The following is a 22,950-nucleotide window of genomic DNA, read 5'->3' as shown; positions in this document are numbered from 1 at the left end:
CTAATTAGGTCTATTTGGATATTTGTGATGATAATATCATATCGGGATCATTTTTCAACATTTGCAAATTCAGATCTACAACCTCACAACGTGTCACATCGTGGCATGCTTATTTAACTTGCTCTTGCTCTTAAGTTTAAAATAAGGCGTATTAAAACCGTATCACAATATTACGATAAAATCCCAGACGATATCTTGTCTCATATCATGATATTGATAACATGTTATTGATGTACTATTGCCCAGCCCTAGGCTATAGTGCAACCTCAAAATGCTCTTGTAATTTGAGGATTGTAGTTTACCCATAGGGTCACTGCTTTTGGGGTTCTCCATATTTATCCAATATGTGTATTTTTGTCAACATCTGCAGAAATGCAAATTCTAAAACGCAAACGTCCTGGGAGGATGATTACCTCATTGACTTCCATTTCAGAAACAATACAATGCTGAGAAGGCAGCTTGAAAAATACTTAAGATCTCTCCCTGCAGTCAGCCATAAGCCAACCACACTGGGACACAGTTCCCAGACCACAAGAATTCTTTGAGGCTAGTGCTGATTAGTGAGGTCTTTAAACTACATTTTATGGAATATCTTGAATTCATTTGGCCATTTCAGAGAAATAAAAATGTAGGAAATGATAGGCAATAATTACGGTTAGTATTGTTTATTCATACAAATTTAATGATTGCAATAAAGAATATGTCAAACAAAGCTAAAGTTGTACCTTATAATAAACATATAATGTCCCATGTTGTAGATTCATGACATGCTTATTGTAAGGCACATAAGACCCATGCAGCTCAAAGTTGTTTTTTTGTGGCTGGCTACCCAACATATTTCCATATTTCCAATATTTCCTACAGTAGGAAACAATTGACTGGATTTAGGGCAAACCGTTCAGTGGCGTGATGTTAAGTGATGCTTTGTCAAGCGGGCTATACAGTCCTGCCGAGATACAGACTAAAGCTTTCATTTCTGATAGCTCTTTAATATAACTTTCTGTCTCTCTGCCTCTCAGTTGTCCTGCACGTGTCTGTCCAGTTGAAATTAGGTTGGAAGTTAGAAGCGTTAACTTTGCACAGCCGAAACAAGGAAATAATATGTTAAGGGAGCTCTGAGTCCATGTTGCTTTCCTGTGAGCCTACAATGAATGAATGAACGATTTTGTGTGTCTGACTGCCTTTTGCAGCCCATCCCTTACGAGATTATTCAGACACAATTTACAGTACGATATATTTCCTGTGCCAACACGCTGACACCAAAATATTCAACAAAAGTAAATATCATACAATGTATACATAACATAATCAAGAGTACTGTACATTCAAGTAGTCAATTTTGTCGAGATAGGCTGGAGTGGAGGGCAAGAGAGAGATTCTGTACCTTAATACTTTTGTAGGTTGTTGTCGTTGTTGAGAATAAAGCTGGTTGCAATGCAGTTGCATGGAATTTAATTAACACACTGTTCCCTGGACAATACCAAAACAAACAGCCCATACATTTACAATACTAGCAATATCCACCACCTCTGTCACAATGTGTGGCTCATGATGCAATTAGGACAAACTAGCTCCCTTTGAAAAAACGAAATAATTTATTAGTCGATGACACTGAAACAGACTGACTTAACTGCAGTGGTTTATTATATTAAGGATGGAATTTAGTAGCACTCAGTAATAAGGAACAGTCTTTAATTAGGGCTGTCATTAGGACCAGTTGCTCAGTGTACAGTATAACAGGGTTAAAGTTACCCTGAGTCATCTGAACCTCAGCGGTCAAACAAAGTAGAGGTACTCTTCAGTACCTCTACTGTACCGCTACTGTACCGCTACTGTACCACTACTGTACCTCTACTGCAGGGGTTCTCAACGTTTTTTTTAATAAATCTTTTTATTGAGATTTTCATTGAAAGATATCCCAGGATCAGGTAGACACAGTAATAGTCATGATCACAGATCATATTCCTTGGGTGATATGACAGATTTAAAGTAAATACAACATAAGATCTGGTTCTCAACGTTTTTGGCTGGGGACCCCTGGAAATGCTTTGGCCGTGTCACGTGACCCCCGCCCCCAACTCCCCCCCCCCCCCCCCCCCCCCAATACAAATTGGCCGCTACAAATACAGTATCATAAATAAATACTGAAACCAGATATAATCATTAAGGAACATGTACTAGAACACCAACTCTACTGTACCTATGTGAAGAAGACAAACCCATTTAAGATTCACACATGTCTTCAAGGCCCTCTCACCAAACACACGTGTTGCTGTCTCACAATTATGTTAATTTAAGATTATTTATTTACGGCTCCATTTTTACATTTTCACTTCGGATTTTATGTTGCGAGGATGTTTCAATTAGCACCTGCAATCCGAGTGATCCAAATAACCAACCAAACCTCCTCCTCTCCTGCCTTTTTCTTTTTTTTCTCTCTCTCTCTGTCTCATACAGATCCTGTGATCAGCGGGGCTCAGGGTCGGGCCCAAGGGGGAGCCGCCACCATTGCGTCCAACGAGTGGAGTGCGAACGGTAGCCCGGAGGATGGGCTGGACACGGACAATAACGAGGAGCTGGACAAGGCCCTGGATGGGGACGCAGAGGGTGTGTGGAGCCCCGACATTGAACAGAGCTTCCAGGAGGCCTTAGCCATTTACCCGCCCTGCGGCAGGAGGAAAATCATCCTTTCAGACGAGGGGAAGATGTATGGTGAGTGCGCTGGACAGCAGCCACACGCATTAGGGAACAATGCAGAACACAATAATTATATAGTACTCAGGAGGACATACTCTAATGAATACACTGAAGGCAACCCTCCATTACAATTGTGGCTGAAACTAAAGAAAAAATAAAAATAAATAAATAAATACACGAATCAAAGACACATGGACCCATATATCAATTCATCTCTCATTATTACACAAGAAATTGCCTGGCTCTCTCAGTACGGGGGCCCTGGAGACTCTCACTCCTCTTTCACACTTGTGCCACAGCTTTGACACAGTTGTATGTTTTTCTTTCCACACACAGCACTCCATTTAAAACAAGTCTATACCCGTTGTGCTCTGACCCAGGGGCTGGTTCTTCCAGTCACACCAGCGCTCTCTGAGCTGGTTACTGCCTTCCTCAGAGCATCTCACCTCCTCCTCGCCTTGGTTTTTCTTTCGTCTGTTCTCCCAAACTGGTTTTCCTCCAACCTCTTTCAAGGCAGGGGTGTTTTTCTTTTTTTGTGTTACGTCTCAGTCTCTCCCTTTGTACCGCCCCGTACATCTGTCAGTGGCGAAACCTGCTCTTTTTTTTTGCAGTAACAGATCATGCGGCATTCTTGCCCTGCTAGTTTTTACTTCACGATAGTTTTGCCCCAAGGTCACTGTGGCTCATCATCAGGGGAAGCAGTGTTTGATGCTGGATGACTCAGTTAAATTATCAATAATTAGCACAGTGTGAACTAAAGTACTAAACCATGAGAATAAAAAAACATCATGTTGGCATTTTGTTCTCCGTAGGACCTTAGCATTGCTGTCTCCTGTGGTGTGTTTTTTTAAGTTGCAGGTGTGTTGACCACTTGATGTTCTGAAACACTCTGTGTCCAGATGGATTAGTTGGCAACATCCTTGATTCAATTGCAGACATCCAGGTGTTAAGCATTGCATGGATTAGTATTACGTTAGTTTGGTCTCCCGCTCTCCCACACCAATTGGTGAGAAAATGTGCTTGAAGAGCTGGTTTGAATTAGATTTTGCATTAGACCTTGGAAGTTTGGCTTACAACTGAGTGACAGGAAATCCACAAAGCTCAACTGACTCTGAAAAGACACTAATCTCAAATGCTCGTCGTGGTTCTTTGTATTGTCCTCAACGAACCCGATTTTTGGTTTGCGAAATAGTCTTATTTCCACCAGTGCAATGCAACCGCCTCAAGCCATGCTTTGTAAGATTTTCCTGCCCTTTAATTATTGTCCATGTCTCATAAACTTAAATTGAATCCTGTTCCACTGTAACATTAAAAAACCCATCGATCATATCCATTAAAGTCTCACATGTAACTTTATATATCTGAGGCATTGTTCTTCTGCTGCTGTTTTGCATAGTTGTTCTGTTCTTGATGTCAGATGGGATTCCTGGGGCATGAATCACGCATGATGGAATCTCATTCTTTTGATTTGTCAGACAGTTTGGGACGCACGCACATACCTGCGTTGTATCAGCCAGCCCACTGTTGCTGCTGCAGCTACCACGGCTCCTGTTGTTACACTGGTATTCTGAGCCTTTTTAAAAAGCCAACTGATACTTAGAATATTTATAGAACCCATGTTCCGTGAGTGACAGTTATATGACAAAGTAGCAAGGTTGCAGGTGAAAATTAGACTCACGGAGCACGGCTAAACACGGACGAGAGGGTTTTATTTGTCACCCACTCGTACAGTGGGTGACAGGAGAGAGAACCTATTTATCAATTTCAGTTTTATAGTGTTCCAATTCCAATTTGGTCTTCTCCCTTTTCTCCTGCCACCTCTTCCAATTTCACTCGTTTATCCTGTACCCTGTATGAATTCTCTCTCGTGATTGGATTAAATTGGTATCCCGTACTGAAACTGTATTTTCTGTTTAATTAAAGACCTGGAGAGATGGAGAGAGCCCTCTTACTAGGCAAACACTCTATACAACAACGATTACTATGGGAATACAGAGCGATTTAACACTTATTTGAACAAAACACTTGTGATGGGTGTGCCTTTTAACGTGCAATGATGTGATAAATAATTTTAACACACAATTCTCCAGAATCACACAAGCACTGGCAGTGGTTATAATATGATTGGGTCTTTCTACACTGACCTTTAGGACGGGCTACTGACAGCAACTCTAATGTGTTGGCCTAAATAGCTCCTCTAACGGTTTAGCAAGATGGTGCTGAGAACCCAGCGCAATCCATTTGTCATGAGAACGTCAACAAAGAGACAGATCAACTACAGCCTGTCCCCTTAGCAGCAAACTGTCAGGACCCCTGTTAGAGGTCAAGATGAGCCTGCTTTTCTTTTCTTTTTTTCTTTCTTTTTTTCTCCCCCTGAGCCGTAAACACACTCTCCGTTTACATCCAGTCATGTGAGGCGCTCCTGGCAGAGCCATGGCATGCCCCAGAAGAAGAAGAAGAAGAAGAAGAGGCAGCCGTCTCACAAGGCGATGACCTCAGACATCTAAAAGCTACCCTGACGTTAGGCTGGGGGAATTTTAACGATTGCGCTGTGTGTAATACTGTCTACCTTGCAGTCTCCGGCTCTCGTGGCCTTGAAAAGCAGGCAAGTCATCACTCCCGTTGGGAGTTCCACATTTTATGCCAGGATTTCTCTCTGACTCTCTCTCTTTGCTGGGAAGCAAATTTCCATTGCCATAGCAGGATAATGACTTTACAGGGATGTATGGTGTTCCACAAAACTGACCAGACTTCCCTGTAGGATTGCAAGGTGATCATAGGGGGAAAATAGTTTGAACAGTGAAATTAATTAATGCAAACATCTGTTAATAATAATCCATTATCCATTGGCATGTCCAACGCTTTTACCTACTTATTACCAGAGAATCATGTAAACACAACTGTGCCTTACTGTCATATCACAGAATGAGTTTTCTTCTTCTTCTTCTTGTGAATGCAAAATCTGACAAAACTGTCCAAAAGCACTGCAAATCCATAGTAATGTTTAAATATGCAATGGTACGCCCCATTGTATCATATTTGTTGAATATCAAAGGCAGAATCCAATATTATTGGTGCACAATACAACCGGGACTGTTTTTTCTTTTTTAGGTAGATGAGTGTAACTTAAAAAATGTCGTCTGTCTGGTTTCGCGTTGGGCCCCTGCTGACATGCTGTTCACCTGTGTTATCTGGCCCTGGAGAGGCATGCCAAGCCCCAAGCACAGCACACACCTCTGCCCTGCAGCTGTCACTGTTGCAAAGCATTCTGGGCAAGAAAGAAGGGAGAGGGAGGGAGGGAGGGAGGAGGAAGGCGGCTGGCATGTTTTGACCGTAGCATAGCACATTAGGAATGAGCGATGGGCTCGTCTCATGCACAGAGTTGGAAGAAAACGGAGGGCATGGGCCATGGGGAAGGCATTTGGAGTTGGGCAAAAGATGATTTGACTGACAGCGAGCAGCGAGGCCTGTGACGATGACTGAGCAGGTCCGGTGCTTCCCTGTCAGTCCCCTTACGTAAGGAGTGTCTTCAGTCATGGCTGGCCAGGACTATGTTAGCAATTTAGGATTACCTCAATGTTATGAGAGTGAGAGGGGGAATGAGGAGTTGAGGTGAGCAAGGGGGATTACCTTTTTGTTCACCATCTCTGTATGGAAGTGGAAAATTCCAATGGACGTGTAGTAAAAAAAAAGATATAGGCGTGTCTTGGCATGGAAGCAGTTGAGAGCGGCAAAGTCAGCCTGCAGGGAACAGAGCAGCCCTGAGTGGGTGTTGAGCAATCAACAAGGGACTGAGTGAGCGAGCGAGCGAGAGATAGAGAGAGTGAACACAAAAGGGGGTTAGATGGAGAGATGGAAAGATAGTGAATGAGGGGAAATGGAGAGAGAGGAAACAAAGGGAGTCATGCAAAACGTGCAATCGTTGTTAAATGATTGAATTTTTTTTGTGTTTGCTTTATGCCCTTGCGCATGTGCCCTGTACATGTGTATGCGTGTGTGCATGTCTGCCTGCGTGCATGCGTGCGTGCGTGCGTGTGTGCGTGCGTGCACGCGCACTTCTGTGTTTGTGTGTGGCTGCATAGTACAGCAGACGCACCTGTCGTGTTCCCCTGCTGTGTGTACTAACCTTTTCACAGTGTGATTTGGGGCCTACAGGACTTCACTGAGGACTGACCCCCCCCACTCAAGTCGAGTCTGAACAGGCCTGGGCAGCTCAGCTTGTCTCGTGAAACAGAAACTCCTGGTCATGCTATACATAGCACTATGTTCTTTGTCTGTATAATAATTTAGCTTTATTGTGCTATTATTACACTGAATTACAAACATCTGCACAGTGTGGCTGATGTCATACTATTGGCCTTATGTATGCATGAAGCAGCTGGAGTAAAACATTGACATCATATCAAGCAACTGCTCTCCATGTGGACCACAATGGAAACAAGAACCTGGGGCTTTTTGTGTTATCCTTTTAGCTTAACATTCTTTACTGTACTAATGTACTGTTAAAGTACTGAAGATTTGCAATCAATCAACAATCAACACTCTGTTGTGAAGTTTACGATTGTTTATGACTGTTTAGGATTAATAACAAACTTAGTTCTTGTCTGCATGGGCTTCTACAGAGGAAGAGGAATTCCAGAGCCTCTGTCTGCACTCTGCACTGACTCAGACAGTAACTTAAAAAGCACCCGTCAGCTTTCAGAGAAACTGGAGAAGTGTCCCAGTCGGTCAGGGGCGGTCCTCTGCCAGGCCCTACAATGGGATAGCAAAGGGCTTCGACAGGCCAGAGCCGTAGTTTGGTGGATATCATGTTTTCCCCTCTGTCCGTCCCCTCGGTTGAAGAGATTGAGAGTGGCAGTTGCTGCCAGGCTTTGGGATCACATTGTTCTTCCTCTGCCGCCCCGGACCGCGGATGGTCAGCAGCAGGTGCGGCCATCCGTTGGGCTCCAGGGTCACACAGTGGTGTTGTTTTGGGAAGAAGGGGCTGCCCTGCTGCCAGGTGGCAGTTGTTGGCGAAGACAGTTATGGCTTTGTGTCCTCTCCAAGAGTTACAGCATCAGCTGCCCCCCCACACACACACACCTCCCCCATTTACCCCCTGAACCATAACCCCTCCTCCTCCTCCTCTCGCCCCAAGCCCCAATAGCCCCCTCACCCCCTCGCTTCTCCCAGAGTTGCAAGTGGCGCATATGTGCATGTGTTCGTCCGCCCAGGCACCGGCTGCGCTTGCAGGCCCGGGCCAATCAGACTGGCTAGCACAGATGTGACAGGCAGAGAGGAATGTGAGGAATGCGGAGGCGCTGGAAGCGGGCGTGTTCACCCTGGACCCGGGGGAGAGGGGGAGGGGCCACCACAGTATCAGCAGACAGACTTTGCTGTGCACCAGTACTCTGTTAGCTCTATTGGCTGAATGGCTGGCTGGCTGGAGAGCACAGTGGGTGCTGCAAGCTTGCCGTTGAAGGCCTGCACGACTTTTATGGTAATTGTGCTACCAGGGCCTTAAAGGAGGCCAAGGGCTGAAGGATGTGTAAAAAAGAAGCATGATTTGACAGTTGTTCCTGTCATTATATGTCTGGGTGTGTATCTAAACAGCAGTTGGCTGTCAGCAACTTTGGGCCATTATTCATAATAATACATATAATAATGCCTTTCAGCCTATCCATTTCGATACAGTTTGCAACCGCAAAATCCCAGCAACCGACCTGGCAATGAAAATAAGTCAGCATGATGTTCTTTGCTTCAAATTAGCACACTGTTGCTTTTTCTTTCTCGTCGCTAAAAGTGATCCAGTTCTGCCAGATCCAAGTTGCATTTCAGTGCAAACGGGTGATCTTAAAGATCCATGCCCTCTACAGGATGTATAGAAAGCCATTAAAAAGCCCAAAATAGAAGGCCCACTCTCTGCTCAACCTGTTTGTGCAGAATGTCGAGTGTAGATGTTATGCCATGAAAAAACATCGGTCCTGTTTTCTAAGCACTCTCAGTAATTAGCCTACATGGCCCTGTGAGCAGAAAGTAAAGAGGTGTCAAATGAGCTAATGAAAATTATGAGGTGGGGGGAAAAAATATCTCTCTCAGCAGGTCAGATCGTGTTGGCTATGATGATGACACACATATAAAGTTAAATATACAGTTGAGAATTAAAGTGTAAGGTGTAACTGTGACCTTTGACATGTGACAACCAACACACTGTGTTTGTCCTAAGAACCTCTGGGAAAGGTCACACGGGTGCAGTAGCTTGACTTGTGTATAGGTATGGTTGGTGCGCCATCTTCTGTCCAGTTTGTGGTATTGCCAGTTAATATTCTCTATTGAGTGGTTATTGTAGAGAGTAATGAACAAACTGCAATATTACTTTTCTTACAATTTATGACTTTCTGTTCTTTGTTGTTACAGGCCGTAATGAATTAATAGCAAGGTACATCAAGCTGAGGACAGGCAAAACCCGCACAAGGAAACAGGTAAATAATTTACAACATCTCTTAGTTTAGTACACGTAACAACCCACTAAACCACCTACATGCTTATCTCATTAAATAATACAAATGGTTTTGTTTTTTTGTTAAATGGATTTAAAACATACATTAACATACATGACCACAGTGCTATCCTATGTTTAACAAGCCCTTAAAGGAGCATTCAGTGATTTGGGAGATTTGGAAAACCACCCAGTCCGCCCCGGTAACAAAATGTGCACATGCACGCTCTACAGTGGGGGGAAGTGCAACAGGCCAACAGCATGTGCACCAAGGCCCGCCCCCACTCGATCATGATTGGAGGAAGGCCCCTCTCATCCTGATTGGATGAAGGCTTTGCCACCCAAAGCCCAAACTGAAACTAGGGTTTTTTGACCCCAGAGGCTCACTGGGGACAGGGAGGAACTCCTTATATGGTCAGCACACTCTATAGTAGGGGGAATTATCCAGAAAAAAATAAAAAAATAAGTGATATTTGAATTAAGTCAAATCACTGAATATACCTTTAAGGTTAGATCCGTTGCATGCAATGTAAAAAAGTGTAAGTTGAATGTTCACTGTATGTATGTATGTATGTATGTATGTATGTATGTATGTATGTATGTATGTATGTATGTATGTATGTATGTGTGTATGTATTATTAGTGCGTGCGCCGTGCAGTGGTGGAAAAAGTACTCACATTTATTACTTAAGTAAAAGTAATCAATACTGCAATATAGAAATTCTCTGTTACAAGTGAAAGTCCGGAATTCAAAATGTACTTGAGTAAAAGTACAAAAGTAATGGTATCAAAATGTACTTCAATGACCAATTGGAAATTGGAAATACTCGAGTAAAGAACAAAATTGTACTTGATTTTATTTTATTTTATTTATTTATTTAGCACAGTATAAAACAATCCAAAGAAATAGGAAATACGTAGAAATAAATAAATAAAGGAAAGTGGCAAGAAGCCCAAAGGGCTTATATGAGGCCTCAACCTGTGTACAGTAACCAGACATTAAAAAACATGATTTGAGTGCAATTAGACATACATATTACTAATAGAAAACATGATTGCATACAGAAGAAGTCTAGAACAAAACACAGTTCGTAGTTATTTACAGCATGACAGTTATTTACAGCATGGAAATTGATTGTCAATATGTTTCTATATTTATAATAATACAAAACAGGTAAAAGGTAATAATTAGAATCAGAATAAAATTACACTTAGTAGTACTTACTATACTTAAGTATAGTACGTGACTTATGCTAGTTACTGTATGTATGTATGTATGCATGCATGCATGTATGTATAGTGTGTGTGTGTGTGCGTGCGTGCGTGCGTGCGTGCGTGCGCGCCCACAGACCGCATGTGTGCATGCATACCCATGTGTGTGAGTGTGTTTTTGCATGCTTGTGCATGCACCTTTTATGCTCAAATACTGTCTCATACCCCTTTAGGTGTCTAGTCACATACAGGTGTTAGCGAGGAAGAAAGTACGAGAATACCAGGCTGGTATCAAGGTAGGCGCTACCAACAGGCCTCTGGGCACCACTGACTGGGCATCCCTTCTCTCTTTGGTTACGGCTTCTCTCTCTTCCCTTGTCTTTTTCTCTCCGTTTCTCTTCCCCCTCTTGGCTCTTTTCCATTACAGGTTTCTAGCCATTTGCAAGTTCTCGCCCGAAGAAAATCTCGCGAGATCCAGTCAAAGCTAAAGGTATGCGCTTCACTGCGGGCTGGGCGGGGCTGACACAGGCTTGGCTTGGCGCTATTTGTGCACAAAACCAGTAATATGATGGAGGGACATTTGGATCCAGTCGGAGATTAGCATTTTTGTCACTGTATGTGGCCTATTTGCATATGGTCAGGAATGTGGTATATGAGCTTGGCATAGAGATGCAGCTTTGTTCACAGACTAATAAATGAGGAAAAAATAATGATACAGATCTCAGTTTTCTGATATGATCAGGAAAATAGAATTACCTTGATCCTGCTTCTGTATCATGCATGCATTGATACAAGGAATAACATGCTAAAAAAACAGACTTTAGTCTTTTGTTCCATGTTCTATGAACTTCAAGATACTCACTACTACAGTAGCTGGTTCAGACGTTCTGTAATCAGATTGATTGATGACAAGCCTGGTGAAAGGCCTAGTACTGCAGCATGATGCCCTTGCTCTGGCTCTCTATCCATCCTCAGTGCTAGCCCATGCTTCTGCTTGTGTACTTCCTCTGCCCTCAATCTTATTCCCTCTACTTTTATATCTTTAGTTTCTCTGAACTGCATTTTTTTCAAACGCCCTACCGTTTAGTATCATGAACATAATCCTGGTGCAATGACTGTATATGGAGCAACGTGTCAAACCCGCAATGTTGTCCTTATTTGACCTGCTTCTTGCCTCACCTAACACATGGTACAGTTCTGTTCCAACTCGCCTCTTCGTCCTCATTATGAACATACTCTATATTTTTCTATTGTTCGGAACTTAAATCACATTGCATACTTTTTTACTGGAAGCGGCAACCGAGGTATTTCCTCATTTGCCTGTTTCGCTTTCTGTCTGTTATCTCTCCTCCCGAAATGTTATCACTCAGGTTTCTCAGAGATGGCACACTGTTGCGCCACAGCCTTCCAAGCCTATTCCCATCCGATGACGACACATCCTTTCTGCCATTATGCTGTCACACTAGGCCCTGTCTAGAATATAACCATCTGCTTACCTCTTCAGCCATCTTCGTGATGTGTCCTCTGTCCACCAACCCCCCTTTTCTCCCCAAATCCAAAAATAATCACTCTTCCACTCCTTTTTTTGCGGCGCTAACTGCTCCAACGTGTGGCTTTGTGTTTTTAACATTTAGAATAGCCAAATATTTTTTACCCCCTTTTTCTCCCCAATTTCGTCGTTAGGCCAATTAATTCCTCCCCATCCACATTTCTGTTGTCACTGTCACCTGCCAATGACAAGCCCCTCCTCACACACATTTCTCTGTGTTGTCACTGACTCACCTGCCAGTGAGGAGCCCCCACCGGGAGGACGTAGGGCCTTAGTCCTACTCCTCCTGCCCAACACTCCCTGCTGACAGGTGCCTGTAGGAGTACATACAATGACCAATATCACCCTTTCCACCCGGCTTCCCTCAATTGTGTTCGCATAGACAATGCCGGACGCTCCACAGTGGATTAGAACCCACAACCTCCGTGGTGGTGGGCAGGGACTATAGATGAATTCAGAAACAGGTCTCATGGTCGCAGCAAATGTATTTCCTGTAGGCGGAGACGACATATCTGCGGTGTACAAATTACAATTTACAATTTAGGCATTTAGCAGACGCTCTTAATCCAGAGCGATTTACATTAAGCAAGAACAAAAAAGCATGGGAAATGGGAATACATCACATAAAAAAGCATTTATCATGAAACATGCGTAAGCTAAGAACGTAACAGTAGAATGTCTATATAATGAAACTATACATATAAACTATACTATATAGTATACTATGCTATACAATGCAATTATAGTGCTGTCTACATAACATGCTATAAGTCTGTATCAAATGCTATCTAAGTCTACAGAAATGCTATCTAAGGGGGTAGGGTAAGTGCTATGGGCCATGATGGAGTCTGAAAAGGTGGGTTTTCAGACTACGGCGGAAGATTGGGAGTGATGCTGCAGTTCTGACTGCAACGGGAAGTGCATTCCACAGTTTTGGAGCCAGAAGGGAGGTGTAAACTCGCAGGTCTTCTACTACTAATATGTTTTCTGCGACCATGAGACCCGACCCAGTCCACTGGGGATGTTTCTGGTCCATGACTTGGGGATGTTCCTTGGTCCATGACTTGGGGTCGACTTCACCCCCACTGCATCATTCCCAAAAGAACGTACATTTAATTTACAGGTCCATTTGGTTACATTTGTACACTCTCTGGGGGAGCGTACCTATGTTCCCCAGGTTCTATGTTCCCCACCATGCAAAAAAGGTTATTTGTTCCCCACTTAGAACCTAAACCAGAAAGCTAACCTAGTAATTTTAGTAATTCTAATAAGACAAAGTATTTTAGCAACTTAGTCTTAGTGTTACTTTTAGTAGCAAATTCTGATTTAAGCTCAGTCTTTGAACAATCCATTGAACTTTAGGCCTGCCTAGGCTACTTAAACTATCTAGTCTTAGCCAACTAAAAATGAACACTGGCATAAAATAAACTAAAACATAATTGTTCAGACTCTTCAACAAAGATGGCAAAAACAAACATTCTTTGTACTATACATACAATTGTATAGTACAAAACCCTATGGTAAGTGGGGAACATAGAACCTGGGGAACATAGGGATGACCCCCTCTCGGGCTATGGTAACGTTGTTGCAGGCTGATAAATGCAGGTGGTGTGCCGGCCGTTTGTTTTGTGCAGCCAGCGCAGCCTAAAAATAGAGTAACTTCCAGCGTCTTCTGTCTTGACGTTGCCAGGCCGGTCCGCCTTCAATTAGATGGGACATTAGGGGGAAAAGCTGCAACTGTCTCGAGCATTTATCTGAAAACCATTGCAAAAAGATGGACACATGATAACTGAACACTGTTATTTTACTGTGTATGTTTTTACAATCACCTACCTGATACTTTCCTTTTACTATAAGTTTCATAATGAGTAAATCTGAGTAAAAAATATAAAGAATGTCAAACTTGATTGTTGTCGCTCTCTTTCTTCCATGAGGGACAAATAGGTTTCTGATGAAAGAGAGAGGTCACAAGTGGCTCTAGTTCCTGTTTACATCTTGCAAGATGATTCATATTGTTGCATAATGACAGTCACTCTATATTCTATATAGTGTTTAATACTAAACCCTAAATTATTTTGGTTCAAGTATATTTGGTTAATGTTATTCAATGTGGGTTTATTTTATGTCATATATTTTTGGTATTTTAGGCTACTATAATATTTTGGGATATCATAATCTATTAGTAAATGTATGATAAGAGCTTGAAAAAAAGTTTGTCTCGGATACCTTATAGCAATGGCGAAGGAAAAAGAGTGCAATATCATCCTGTGATATGTTCCCCAATAGCACTAACTATATGCTAATAATAAGGTATATTTCATCATATTATGATAGAGGTGTTAATGAAAGATCCATGGCTGTTTCTCAATAGACCTCTAAAAGAGCATTTCAAATTATGAACAAACATGAATGTTGTGTTTCAGCTGATTCAAGAATATCTAGTACAATTGAAATTGATATTTTGTTTTTTGCAGTTATTGCACTGCTAAGTATTAATCTAAATATTTAGTTATGGCCAAAGTAATACTATCATATTGAGTTTCCTGCCAGTTTTGCAGTAAACATGTTTTTTTTCCAAACACTACCTTTCTATGAAAAGTAGAAAAGAAAGTGCATTTTAATTATTATAAATAATTATTACATTTTAAAATTGTTTTTTATTTTAGACTCTTTTTTTGTTTTGTTTATCTGAATATACCGTATGGAATGACTCGGTACTAATGGTTTCTCTCTTTTCTGATTTAGGCCATGAATTTGGTAAGTGAATTTGACTTGGCTTTCACGCTCCCATTTGCTTGACAGTGCTAGTGCATTGTCCGCTGCTATTGCCCTCTGCTGGCATGGCATTCCCCCCACTGTCCTATCCCATAATAAAACAATGCTGAAGAAATAGTGGCAGTGGCAGCGGTGGCCGAACGGTTTGCGGAGCGGTCTTGATACCGGAAGGTCGCCAGTTCGTATCCCCGGACCGGCACGTTAAAATTACCACCGCTGAAGTGCCCTTGAGCAAGGCATTGAACCACTACCATGAAATGTTCTATGAGCAGGGCCTGGCTGTAAACAAGTATCTGATGCTTAGTCCAGTTACCCTGGGTAAATATAGTAACTTTGCTTTGCTTTGCTTTACACAATGAACTAGGATGCTATAGTCATAGTGCATCTTACCTGATAAAGTATACATTCTGCTGAAATATAGCTTGCTTTCGCAGGGTGTTCAGAAAGAGAGAGGGGTCTCTCTTTCTGAGGCAGCTTTTTGTTTACTGTGCAGGCATCTTTGAATTACCTACTGTAACTATCTTAATAATGTTTTATGAGGACCTGTGTTTGTGGCCTGAGAGACAAGATAAAGGTACAACAAAAAGCTTGATTACAGGCACCAAGTATTCCCTTTTGGTTATCCGCTAAAAGAATGGGTTGTCTGCTGTTTGAATCTGTGACTTCGATCCTCTTATGTTAGCATCATCACTGAGGGAACCCATTTTCTTTAAAGTTTTAGCGTATTCTGTTGAAAGCAAATTACCCTGGTATACTGTAAATATGTTTGTTGCATTTGTGGTGTACTACATCAGATGTTCACCATTATTTTTTAATTTGACTTGTTTCTGGATTAGCTTTTTTGTGATTTTGACATGCTAGTCTTTGGATTGTGTACTTGATGCAGCAAGATGAATGGGGAACACACTGTTCTTTCTGCGTTCCAAACCAATGCACCTTGTTCTCCTATTCTCTTATGATTGTACTGATATCCCTGACCTTTAATTTGTCTCAAGACCCACACACAAAGAATTGTGTGGTATAGTGCTGCTGCTTATTTGTCTGTGCTTCCCACTATTTAACTGTGCTATTTCAAGTTGTTTGTCTGCTTTGAAATTCAATTTAGAGAGCATGATCACCACAACAATATTACCACATAATTGCTTGATAATTATCCAGATTATTGATAATTATCGTTATTGACTATACCAGGGATCTGTTAGGGTTTTAATAACTTACATGTGATCATTCTTATGAAATCACAATATGTCTGTTGCACATCATTTATTTTAATTAAATCTTGTCATTTATTATGAAAACACAAACTGAAATTGAATATGATTGTGTGGATTAGCATGCTAACTTTAAGCTGAGCACTGCTTTGATCTAAAAGGGTTGAAAAATAGACCCATCATTTTGTGAAAGAATGAATGTCCTGACAGTTATTATCAGTCCAAAATTGCACCCAGGTGTTTGTGATAACTCAGTGTTATGGTGGTATGCTAGGTTATGGTGACATCTTGTGGTGGAGTGTCTCCCTCACCTCTCTGTCCCCTTCCTACAGGATCAGGCCTCTAAAGACAAGGCCCTGCAGAACATGGCTGCACTGTCTTCCGCACAGATTGTCTCGCCGAGCCTGATCAAGAGCCAACTCCCACCGCTGCCGCAACCCTACCCTCCACACCCTGCAGCCAGGGTGAATCTTTTTTTACAAAACATCTGACACATTGATCCTGTTTGTACACAAATGCACCGTCATTTGCAATGTTTCCATGCTTTATTAGAGCATTACGAATATAGCCAATAACAAAGATTCAGCCATTTTATGAATACTACTGACATACTTGAAACTCGTGCTTTCCAGTTTTGGCCTGGCCCACTCCAGCCTGGACCTTCTCAGGAGTGAGTAGTCCACCCTCCCCATGTATGGCCTGTGGGTGATACAATGTGTGTTTGTCTGTTTGATGTCAGTTAAGAGTGAGATTGTTCCTGGATTTGAGTGAGTGAGTGAGTGAGTGAGTGAGTGAGTGAGTGAGTGAGTGAGTGAGTGAGTGAGTGAGTGAAGAGTGAGTGAGTGGGTTCAACTGGGTTGACTGACAATTGGTGAGGGGTGTGCGTGTGGCGTGGACGAGAGTGACGGATAGGGCTGGCATGTTTAACGGATCACATTTTTGCACATCAGGCTGGTTCTAGAGCTCAACCCGGGAAGGACTGGGCTTGGCCGCACCAGCTATGCGTAAGTTCTCCTCTAGCCCTCAAGCTGTTAGCACAAGGCAGCACTAACTCTGCTTCACACTGATTGTACCGTATGTTTCCTGCACTAACGTGGACTACCACCAGGTCACAAACCTGCTTCCGTTTTGTTTGGGGGCAATATATCCTCCTTGACATTTATGGTTGATTTATCAATCTCATAATCCCTCCCTGACATTTGGAAATGGTATTGAATGTAGTGAAAATTGCATATCCCACACACAGCATTTGGTGTCAAAGTGGCTCATATTGCAGGCACAAGTACAATAATTGGACCTGCTGAACGTACTTTGCATCATGTTGCCGCTTTAAATTATAAAAATCAATGAAGCAGAGAAACTTATGTCTAGCTGGTGCAGCAGCACATGCTCCTACTTAGAGACTAACAATACAAATATGAATAAAAGATTAGATCGGCAGATGTTAAACAATACACATATGTGGCTGAACAGGTTTTGCACTGTTGAATTGTCATTGCAGCTGTTTCTGTTTCTGTAACAGTGTACGGAACTCATTCTTTTGCAGTATCAAACCATTTGCACAGTCCCCATACCCAAACCTACCAGGCCCATTACCCCCACCCTTATCAAGTGAGTACCAACATCACTGAACATCACTAAAAACTACTGGGGGGAAGAAAGAAAGTAATGAATAATGATGACTTATCCAGACTGACCGACTGACACTGACTGACTGACTGACTGACTGACTGACTGACTGACTGACTGACTGACTGACTGACTGACCGTGTGTGTGTGTGTGTGTGTGTGTGTGTGTGTGTGTGTGTGTGTGTGTGTGTGTGTGTGTGTGTGTGTGTGTGTGTGTGTGTGTGTGTGTGTGTGTGTGTGTGTGTGTGTGTGTGTGTGTGTGTGTGTGTGCTTGTGTGTGTGTGCTTTAACCAGATTATGAGCCCTTGGCGCCCCCTCCACCCCCGGCCGCTACAGCAGTACCTGTGTGGCAGGATCGCACAATTGCTTCTTCTAAGCTGCGAATGTTGGAGTACTCTGCCTTCATGGAGGTCCAAAGAGACCCAGATAACGTAAGTTAAACAACCAAAAAGATATCATTGTATAAGGTGTGAGTTAAAGAATAACTAGACAATACGACTTGAAGCTTGGAATAATCTTGCCAGTGAGTGATAATTGTAGACCTGGTTCAGACAGACCTGGTTATTCAGTAGCATTTTACATTACATTTGTATTTCTATATGTTTTCATAGAAAATGTTCAAGCAGCAACTCTCAAAGTATCACACTGAAATGTTGTTGTCTGATTAGGACTGGAAAAGGAAGGGCATAGACACTTAGCCATAGGGAATAGCCAGGATGAGAAAATGAGTGACAGCCATATTTATACTTTCTTCTCCTCTATTTCCCATTCCTCTTTTTTCCCCTCATTGCAGTACAGCAAACATCTGTTTGTCCACATTGGGCAAACAAACCCCTCCTACAGTGACCCACTCCTGGAGGCTGTGGACATTCGGCAGATCTATGATAAGTTCCCTGAGAAGAAGGGTGGGCTCAAAGAGCTATATGAGAAAGGTCCTCAGAATGCCTTCTTCTTAGTCAAATTCTGGGTGAGTATTCCTAAAATACAGATACGTTGATGATCAGAGATCTCCGCCTACCGATACATCTGGTGACTAAATTCCTTGTAGGGCCTAGAACTAACCATTAGAACAGCATTGCAGAACCAATGCAAAGACTTTAAGATGGTCCTTCAAATTGTGTGGTCACTGGGCATAGGTTTGTTAGCAGAGATTTTGCCTGTTCAACCCCAGCACGGAATTTAGATTTCCCCAGATGATCGGTATTAGGCGGAACTGTCTGATTGTCTGGCCACGTAAGACTACCGATTCCCTATTAGCTCCACCTGCTTAGATCATCTTTTATGTTCCATTGGTGGATTATATTAATCCTGAACTCAGTCTGGGCACATTATATGCAATGGTGAGCCATAAAACCAGACCTAGTCCAAAAACAATCCTATTGCCGTGTTATAACAATAAATAAACCTATAATGTAATTTCGTGCGATGTCCTGTCTGAAATGTGATCAAATGTTTATCCTTGACCAGGCTGACCTGAATAGCAGCGGGATGCAGGATGGCCCTGGTTCTTTTTATGGTGTCAGCAGCCAATACAGCAGTGCTGAGAACATGACTATCACTGTTTCAACCAAAGTCTGCTCATTTGGCAAGCAGGTAGTCGAAAAAGTTGAGGTAAGACTATTGATGATTGTTTCTTTATTCTCTTCTCAGTGCAAGTTGTTATAACCTGAAACACCTTACAGACACTCTTTTACACGTTTCAGACCGAATATGCTCGGATGGAAGGAGGAAAGTGTGTGTACAGGATCCACCGCTCTCCTATGTGCGAGTACATGATCAACTTCATCCACAAGCTCAAGCACTTGCCTGAAAAGTACATGATGAATAGTGTTCTTGAAAACTTCACTATTCTCCAGGTAAATTCTCCATGGTTTAGGGCAGGCTATAACAATAGTAGGGCTTGGTACTTGTTTGAATGCAATGTCACAACATTTGACAAAATTGTTTGTGTTTATCTTCCAGGTGGTGACAAACCGTGACACCCAGGAGACCTTGTTATGTATAGCTTTTGTGTTTGAGGTTTCCACCAGTGAACATGGAGCCCAGTATCATGTCTACAGACTTGTTAAAGACTAAGCCCTTCAGGGACATTTGGGAAAAGCCTGACAAAGCGTGACACAATCTCTCTTCAGACTGCTCAACTATCCAGGAAAGAACATTGAAACAATGTTAGACCACACTAACATGGACACATTTTAAACATGGATACATTTTAAATCTTCTACATCAGAAAAAAAGGATGAACTGACAAGGAAAGAAAATTGAAGAAGTCATGATTTTGCCAACAGCCAACTTGCCATGCATATACACTTTAAATGAAGCGGGCCAGTTTTGCAAAGGACAATAGATGCATTTTGAGATGTGTTCAGTGAGGGAATGAGAAGGTGTCCAGGGTTGTGAAGATATTATACCATTCTCTCATATCGCTATGAGTGATATGATTAAATTATGATTCATGCTTTGGCAACACAATGAATTGGTCAACAAAAATAACATGATCAACTGAAAGAAATTTATTAAAAAGAATGTTGACTTGTTGCAGAAGCAGAAAATCAGGTTTAACCACTTTCAACCTCGCATCCCTATTTTGGGCATGTTGTTATATGTGAAATTGTGAATGATTTCAACAATAGCAAAAATAGATCATCTACAAGCTCACAACACATCTCGTTGCAGTGTGATGCAGTGCGAGGGCGCAGATAGGCTGTTTTTGCTCTTTTTGAAATACGGCTTCAGTGGTTAAGTGCATATTAGAATGGGAGGATACAGACACAAGGACCATGGAAGAGGAGACCCAGAGACAAGTGGAGTTGTTACAGTTTGGTACGTCAAGATAGCAAGTGCCTTTTTTTCTCCAAAGATTTGCATTGCCTGCCACTTTGGATTGTCTTATTACTACCTCTTGTTTTTAGATGAACAGAAAGAAGTTGGACATATATTTGTTTTGTCGATGAATTGGAACCGGAATATGACTATGCATTTTCTCTCAGATTTAGATGTTTGAGGTGTATTTTTTATTCTTTATCTGGGCACACAGCGGGATGAGATAATTGCTTGTTTTTCATGTAGCCTAATGTTGTACAAAAAAAGGCCTCAAGTTTTACATTGCAAGCATACAGAAAGAAGATTGATTGTGTTACCATATCATGCATCATGTCTCTGCTCCATCATGTGTTTTCACATTGATTATCAGGTCTTACAATAATTTATCTATAACTGATTTATGACACTTGGGATGCCTGTTGCCAAGCCTAATGTATAGCCAGCCAGGGCTGTCCTATTCTTACAGTACAGACTGAGTACACCCTGTTGTATTTTCTCTGTTAGAAGACGTGTGCATTGGTGCACTTAAAAGATCAAGAAGATGTGAGGCAACAACAGTTCTTACTTTCTGCCTTGAGATATGTAGCCTAATTGAAATAATTTGTTTCAGTACTGTGAGTTGGTGGATGCTACAGGAATATGTGTTACATAGGAGTATTTGGGGGACTTATGTTTATATTTGTGATTAATGTTACAGCACAGAGACCATATATGCTCGGTTAAATGTTGAAAGGTGATCAGTATTTTTAGTTTAATTTATTTGTTTAAGTTCAAGTGTAGGTTAGGAAGTCAAATTATTTGACTTCATTAGTCTGTGTTCTATAGTAAGAGTACTCAATCAGCTTACTTAAATATATTCAAATTTGTACACTGCCTTGTAAGACAATATGAGGCCCATGAAATTATTTTGAACATTGGCAAAAATTACAAAACAATTTGCCTTGAAAGAGCTATCTGTGCTCTGTGCTGTGGAGTGTGACCATTGATTGTTATTTATAGGGTTTTAAAAAAATGGCGGGAGGGTTGGGTGGGTTATTGGTGACTTATTGATTCACCATTGCAACGGAAATGAAAGTATTGGACTTTATACTAAAGACAAGATAACAGTCATCCCATGGATCTCACGAGACAAGAGAATGGTATCTGCTCTGTTATTCACTGGACATAGTTTTGTCACAAAACTTCATACATCATCAGACATTGTACGGTGATTAATTGCACCAAGCTTTGAATGTCAAATTTCGGAAGCTAGATACAATAACACTCCTTTATCAGTTTAACATTTTGCCTTTTATACAGACTTTTTTATCATTATTAATGTGCTTTGTTTGGATTCTGTTCCTTTTTTGGACTTTCAGTGTATGCCATATGCTTCACTGAAAATGTGTGATTGCGTTGATATTGATTATGAGATATCTAATGTATCATTATTCAGAATGGTGTGGGCAAGTTTTTTTTTTTTGTTAAAAGGTGGTTTACTATTGCCTTGGTTACTGTTGTGCATTGCAATTTTATATTTTCTGTTATCTTCAAAATAGGGATTGTAATATGTAATCAAACAAATGTATCTAACAATAAAAGACGCATTGTGCCTTTGGGGCCATTCCCCACCCCCCAGAAAATATATTAAACGTGTTTCTAAATTTGTTTTGTCCTTTGTTGTTTATTTTCACATATTATAAAAAGCAGCAATAAAATCTGGCGAAGGTCAGAAGGTGAAGACCAGCTTGCCGCTGCACAGATATCCTGAATATCCCTTTAAAAGGGGCCCAGGATAGTAGCGTAGATATCCCTCTAGTAGGCCTAGAATGTGCACACAGCCCCTCTGTCAGCTGGCAGCCCCCTGCTAGAGTATGGTATATGGCCTCCACTATCCAGTAGGAAAGCCTTTGTTTAGTTATGAGTTTCCCAGCATACTGCTTGGCCCATATGAGACAAATAACTATAGTCAGACTTCAATCTTAGACCTTTGTCACCTTTCAATATACGTACGGTACTCACGCCCTGGCAAAGCGAATGCTGTGAGCCTCGAGGAGGGTGAAACGTACGCATCCAATTTGACAAGAATGCACTTAATAAAAGGGTTCTTCATGGGTACAAAAGCCGGGTTAGGCTTTTGTACCCAAGACATTAGACATTGTGGACAGAGTGCTCACGTCCATCCTGTCATGGACCAGACCCATAGAGCCAAATGCTCCGAATGGGGATGATATATGATATCTCGCCCCGCCCGAGACACCAGACCGCCCGTACATAACAGGACCCTCGGAGGGGCCACGCCTGACCGTATAGAGGGTTTATCAGAATCACTGACAGTTGTGGGGACGAATAGGGTCAATCGGGGTCAATGGAGGGAAGGCGTACAGCAGAACCCTGGGCCATCTATGTGCCAGTGCGTCCAGAGACTAGTCCAGAGTCCAGACCCAGTGGAGCTGCGCCTGCGCTCCTCATTTCGTGCCAAATAGATAGTCTGTCATAAATTTAAAAAGTAAATAATAATGTCTTTAATAGCCTACTCATGGTGGTTTTTGGAACATATTGTTTAACACATTCAAATAATCACATTGAAATAAGGT

The 22,950-nt window shown here is 41.8% G+C and overlaps 1 protein-coding gene across 4 annotated transcripts in view; it reads left to right on the top strand.

Moving 5' to 3' along the window:
* Positions 1-22,021, top strand: part of tead3b (TEA domain family member 3 b) — a 36,399-nt gene extending 14,378 nt beyond the window's left edge. For 2 of the 4 annotated variants that reach the window (XM_079509370.1, XM_079509371.1), the window contains exons 3-15: positions 2,458-2,712; positions 9,094-9,158; positions 10,815-10,877; positions 14,682-14,693; positions 16,255-16,386; positions 16,555-16,592; positions 16,873-16,926; positions 17,469-17,533; positions 17,846-17,982; positions 18,345-18,518; positions 19,019-19,162; positions 19,255-19,407; positions 19,514-22,021. In XM_079509370.1, the coding sequence (XP_079365496.1) occupies positions 2,706-2,712; positions 9,094-9,158; positions 10,815-10,877; positions 14,682-14,693; positions 16,255-16,386; positions 16,555-16,592; positions 16,873-16,926; positions 17,469-17,533; positions 17,846-17,982; positions 18,345-18,518; positions 19,019-19,162; positions 19,255-19,407; positions 19,514-19,627 (1,158 nt within the window). In that variant the 5' untranslated portion in view covers positions 2,458-2,705 and the 3' untranslated portion in view covers positions 19,628-22,021. Of the gene's footprint in view, positions 1-2,457; positions 2,713-9,093; positions 9,159-10,620; positions 10,684-10,814; positions 10,878-14,681; positions 14,694-16,254; positions 16,387-16,554; positions 16,593-16,872; positions 16,927-17,468; positions 17,534-17,845; positions 17,983-18,344; positions 18,519-19,018; positions 19,163-19,254; positions 19,408-19,513 lie in introns of all 4 variants that reach the window. The other 2 variants (XM_079509372.1, XM_079509373.1) reach the window with 2 other exon arrangements.
* Positions 22,022-22,950: the final 929 nt, after the last annotated feature.

Source organism: Electrona antarctica, assembly GCF_951216825.1.
Source record: "Electrona antarctica genome assembly, chromosome: 9".
NCBI lineage: Eukaryota > Metazoa > Chordata > Actinopteri > Myctophiformes > Myctophidae > Electrona > Electrona antarctica.
The sequence above is the reverse complement of the archived record's forward strand: the minus strand, read 5'-3'. Positions and strand labels throughout refer to the sequence as shown.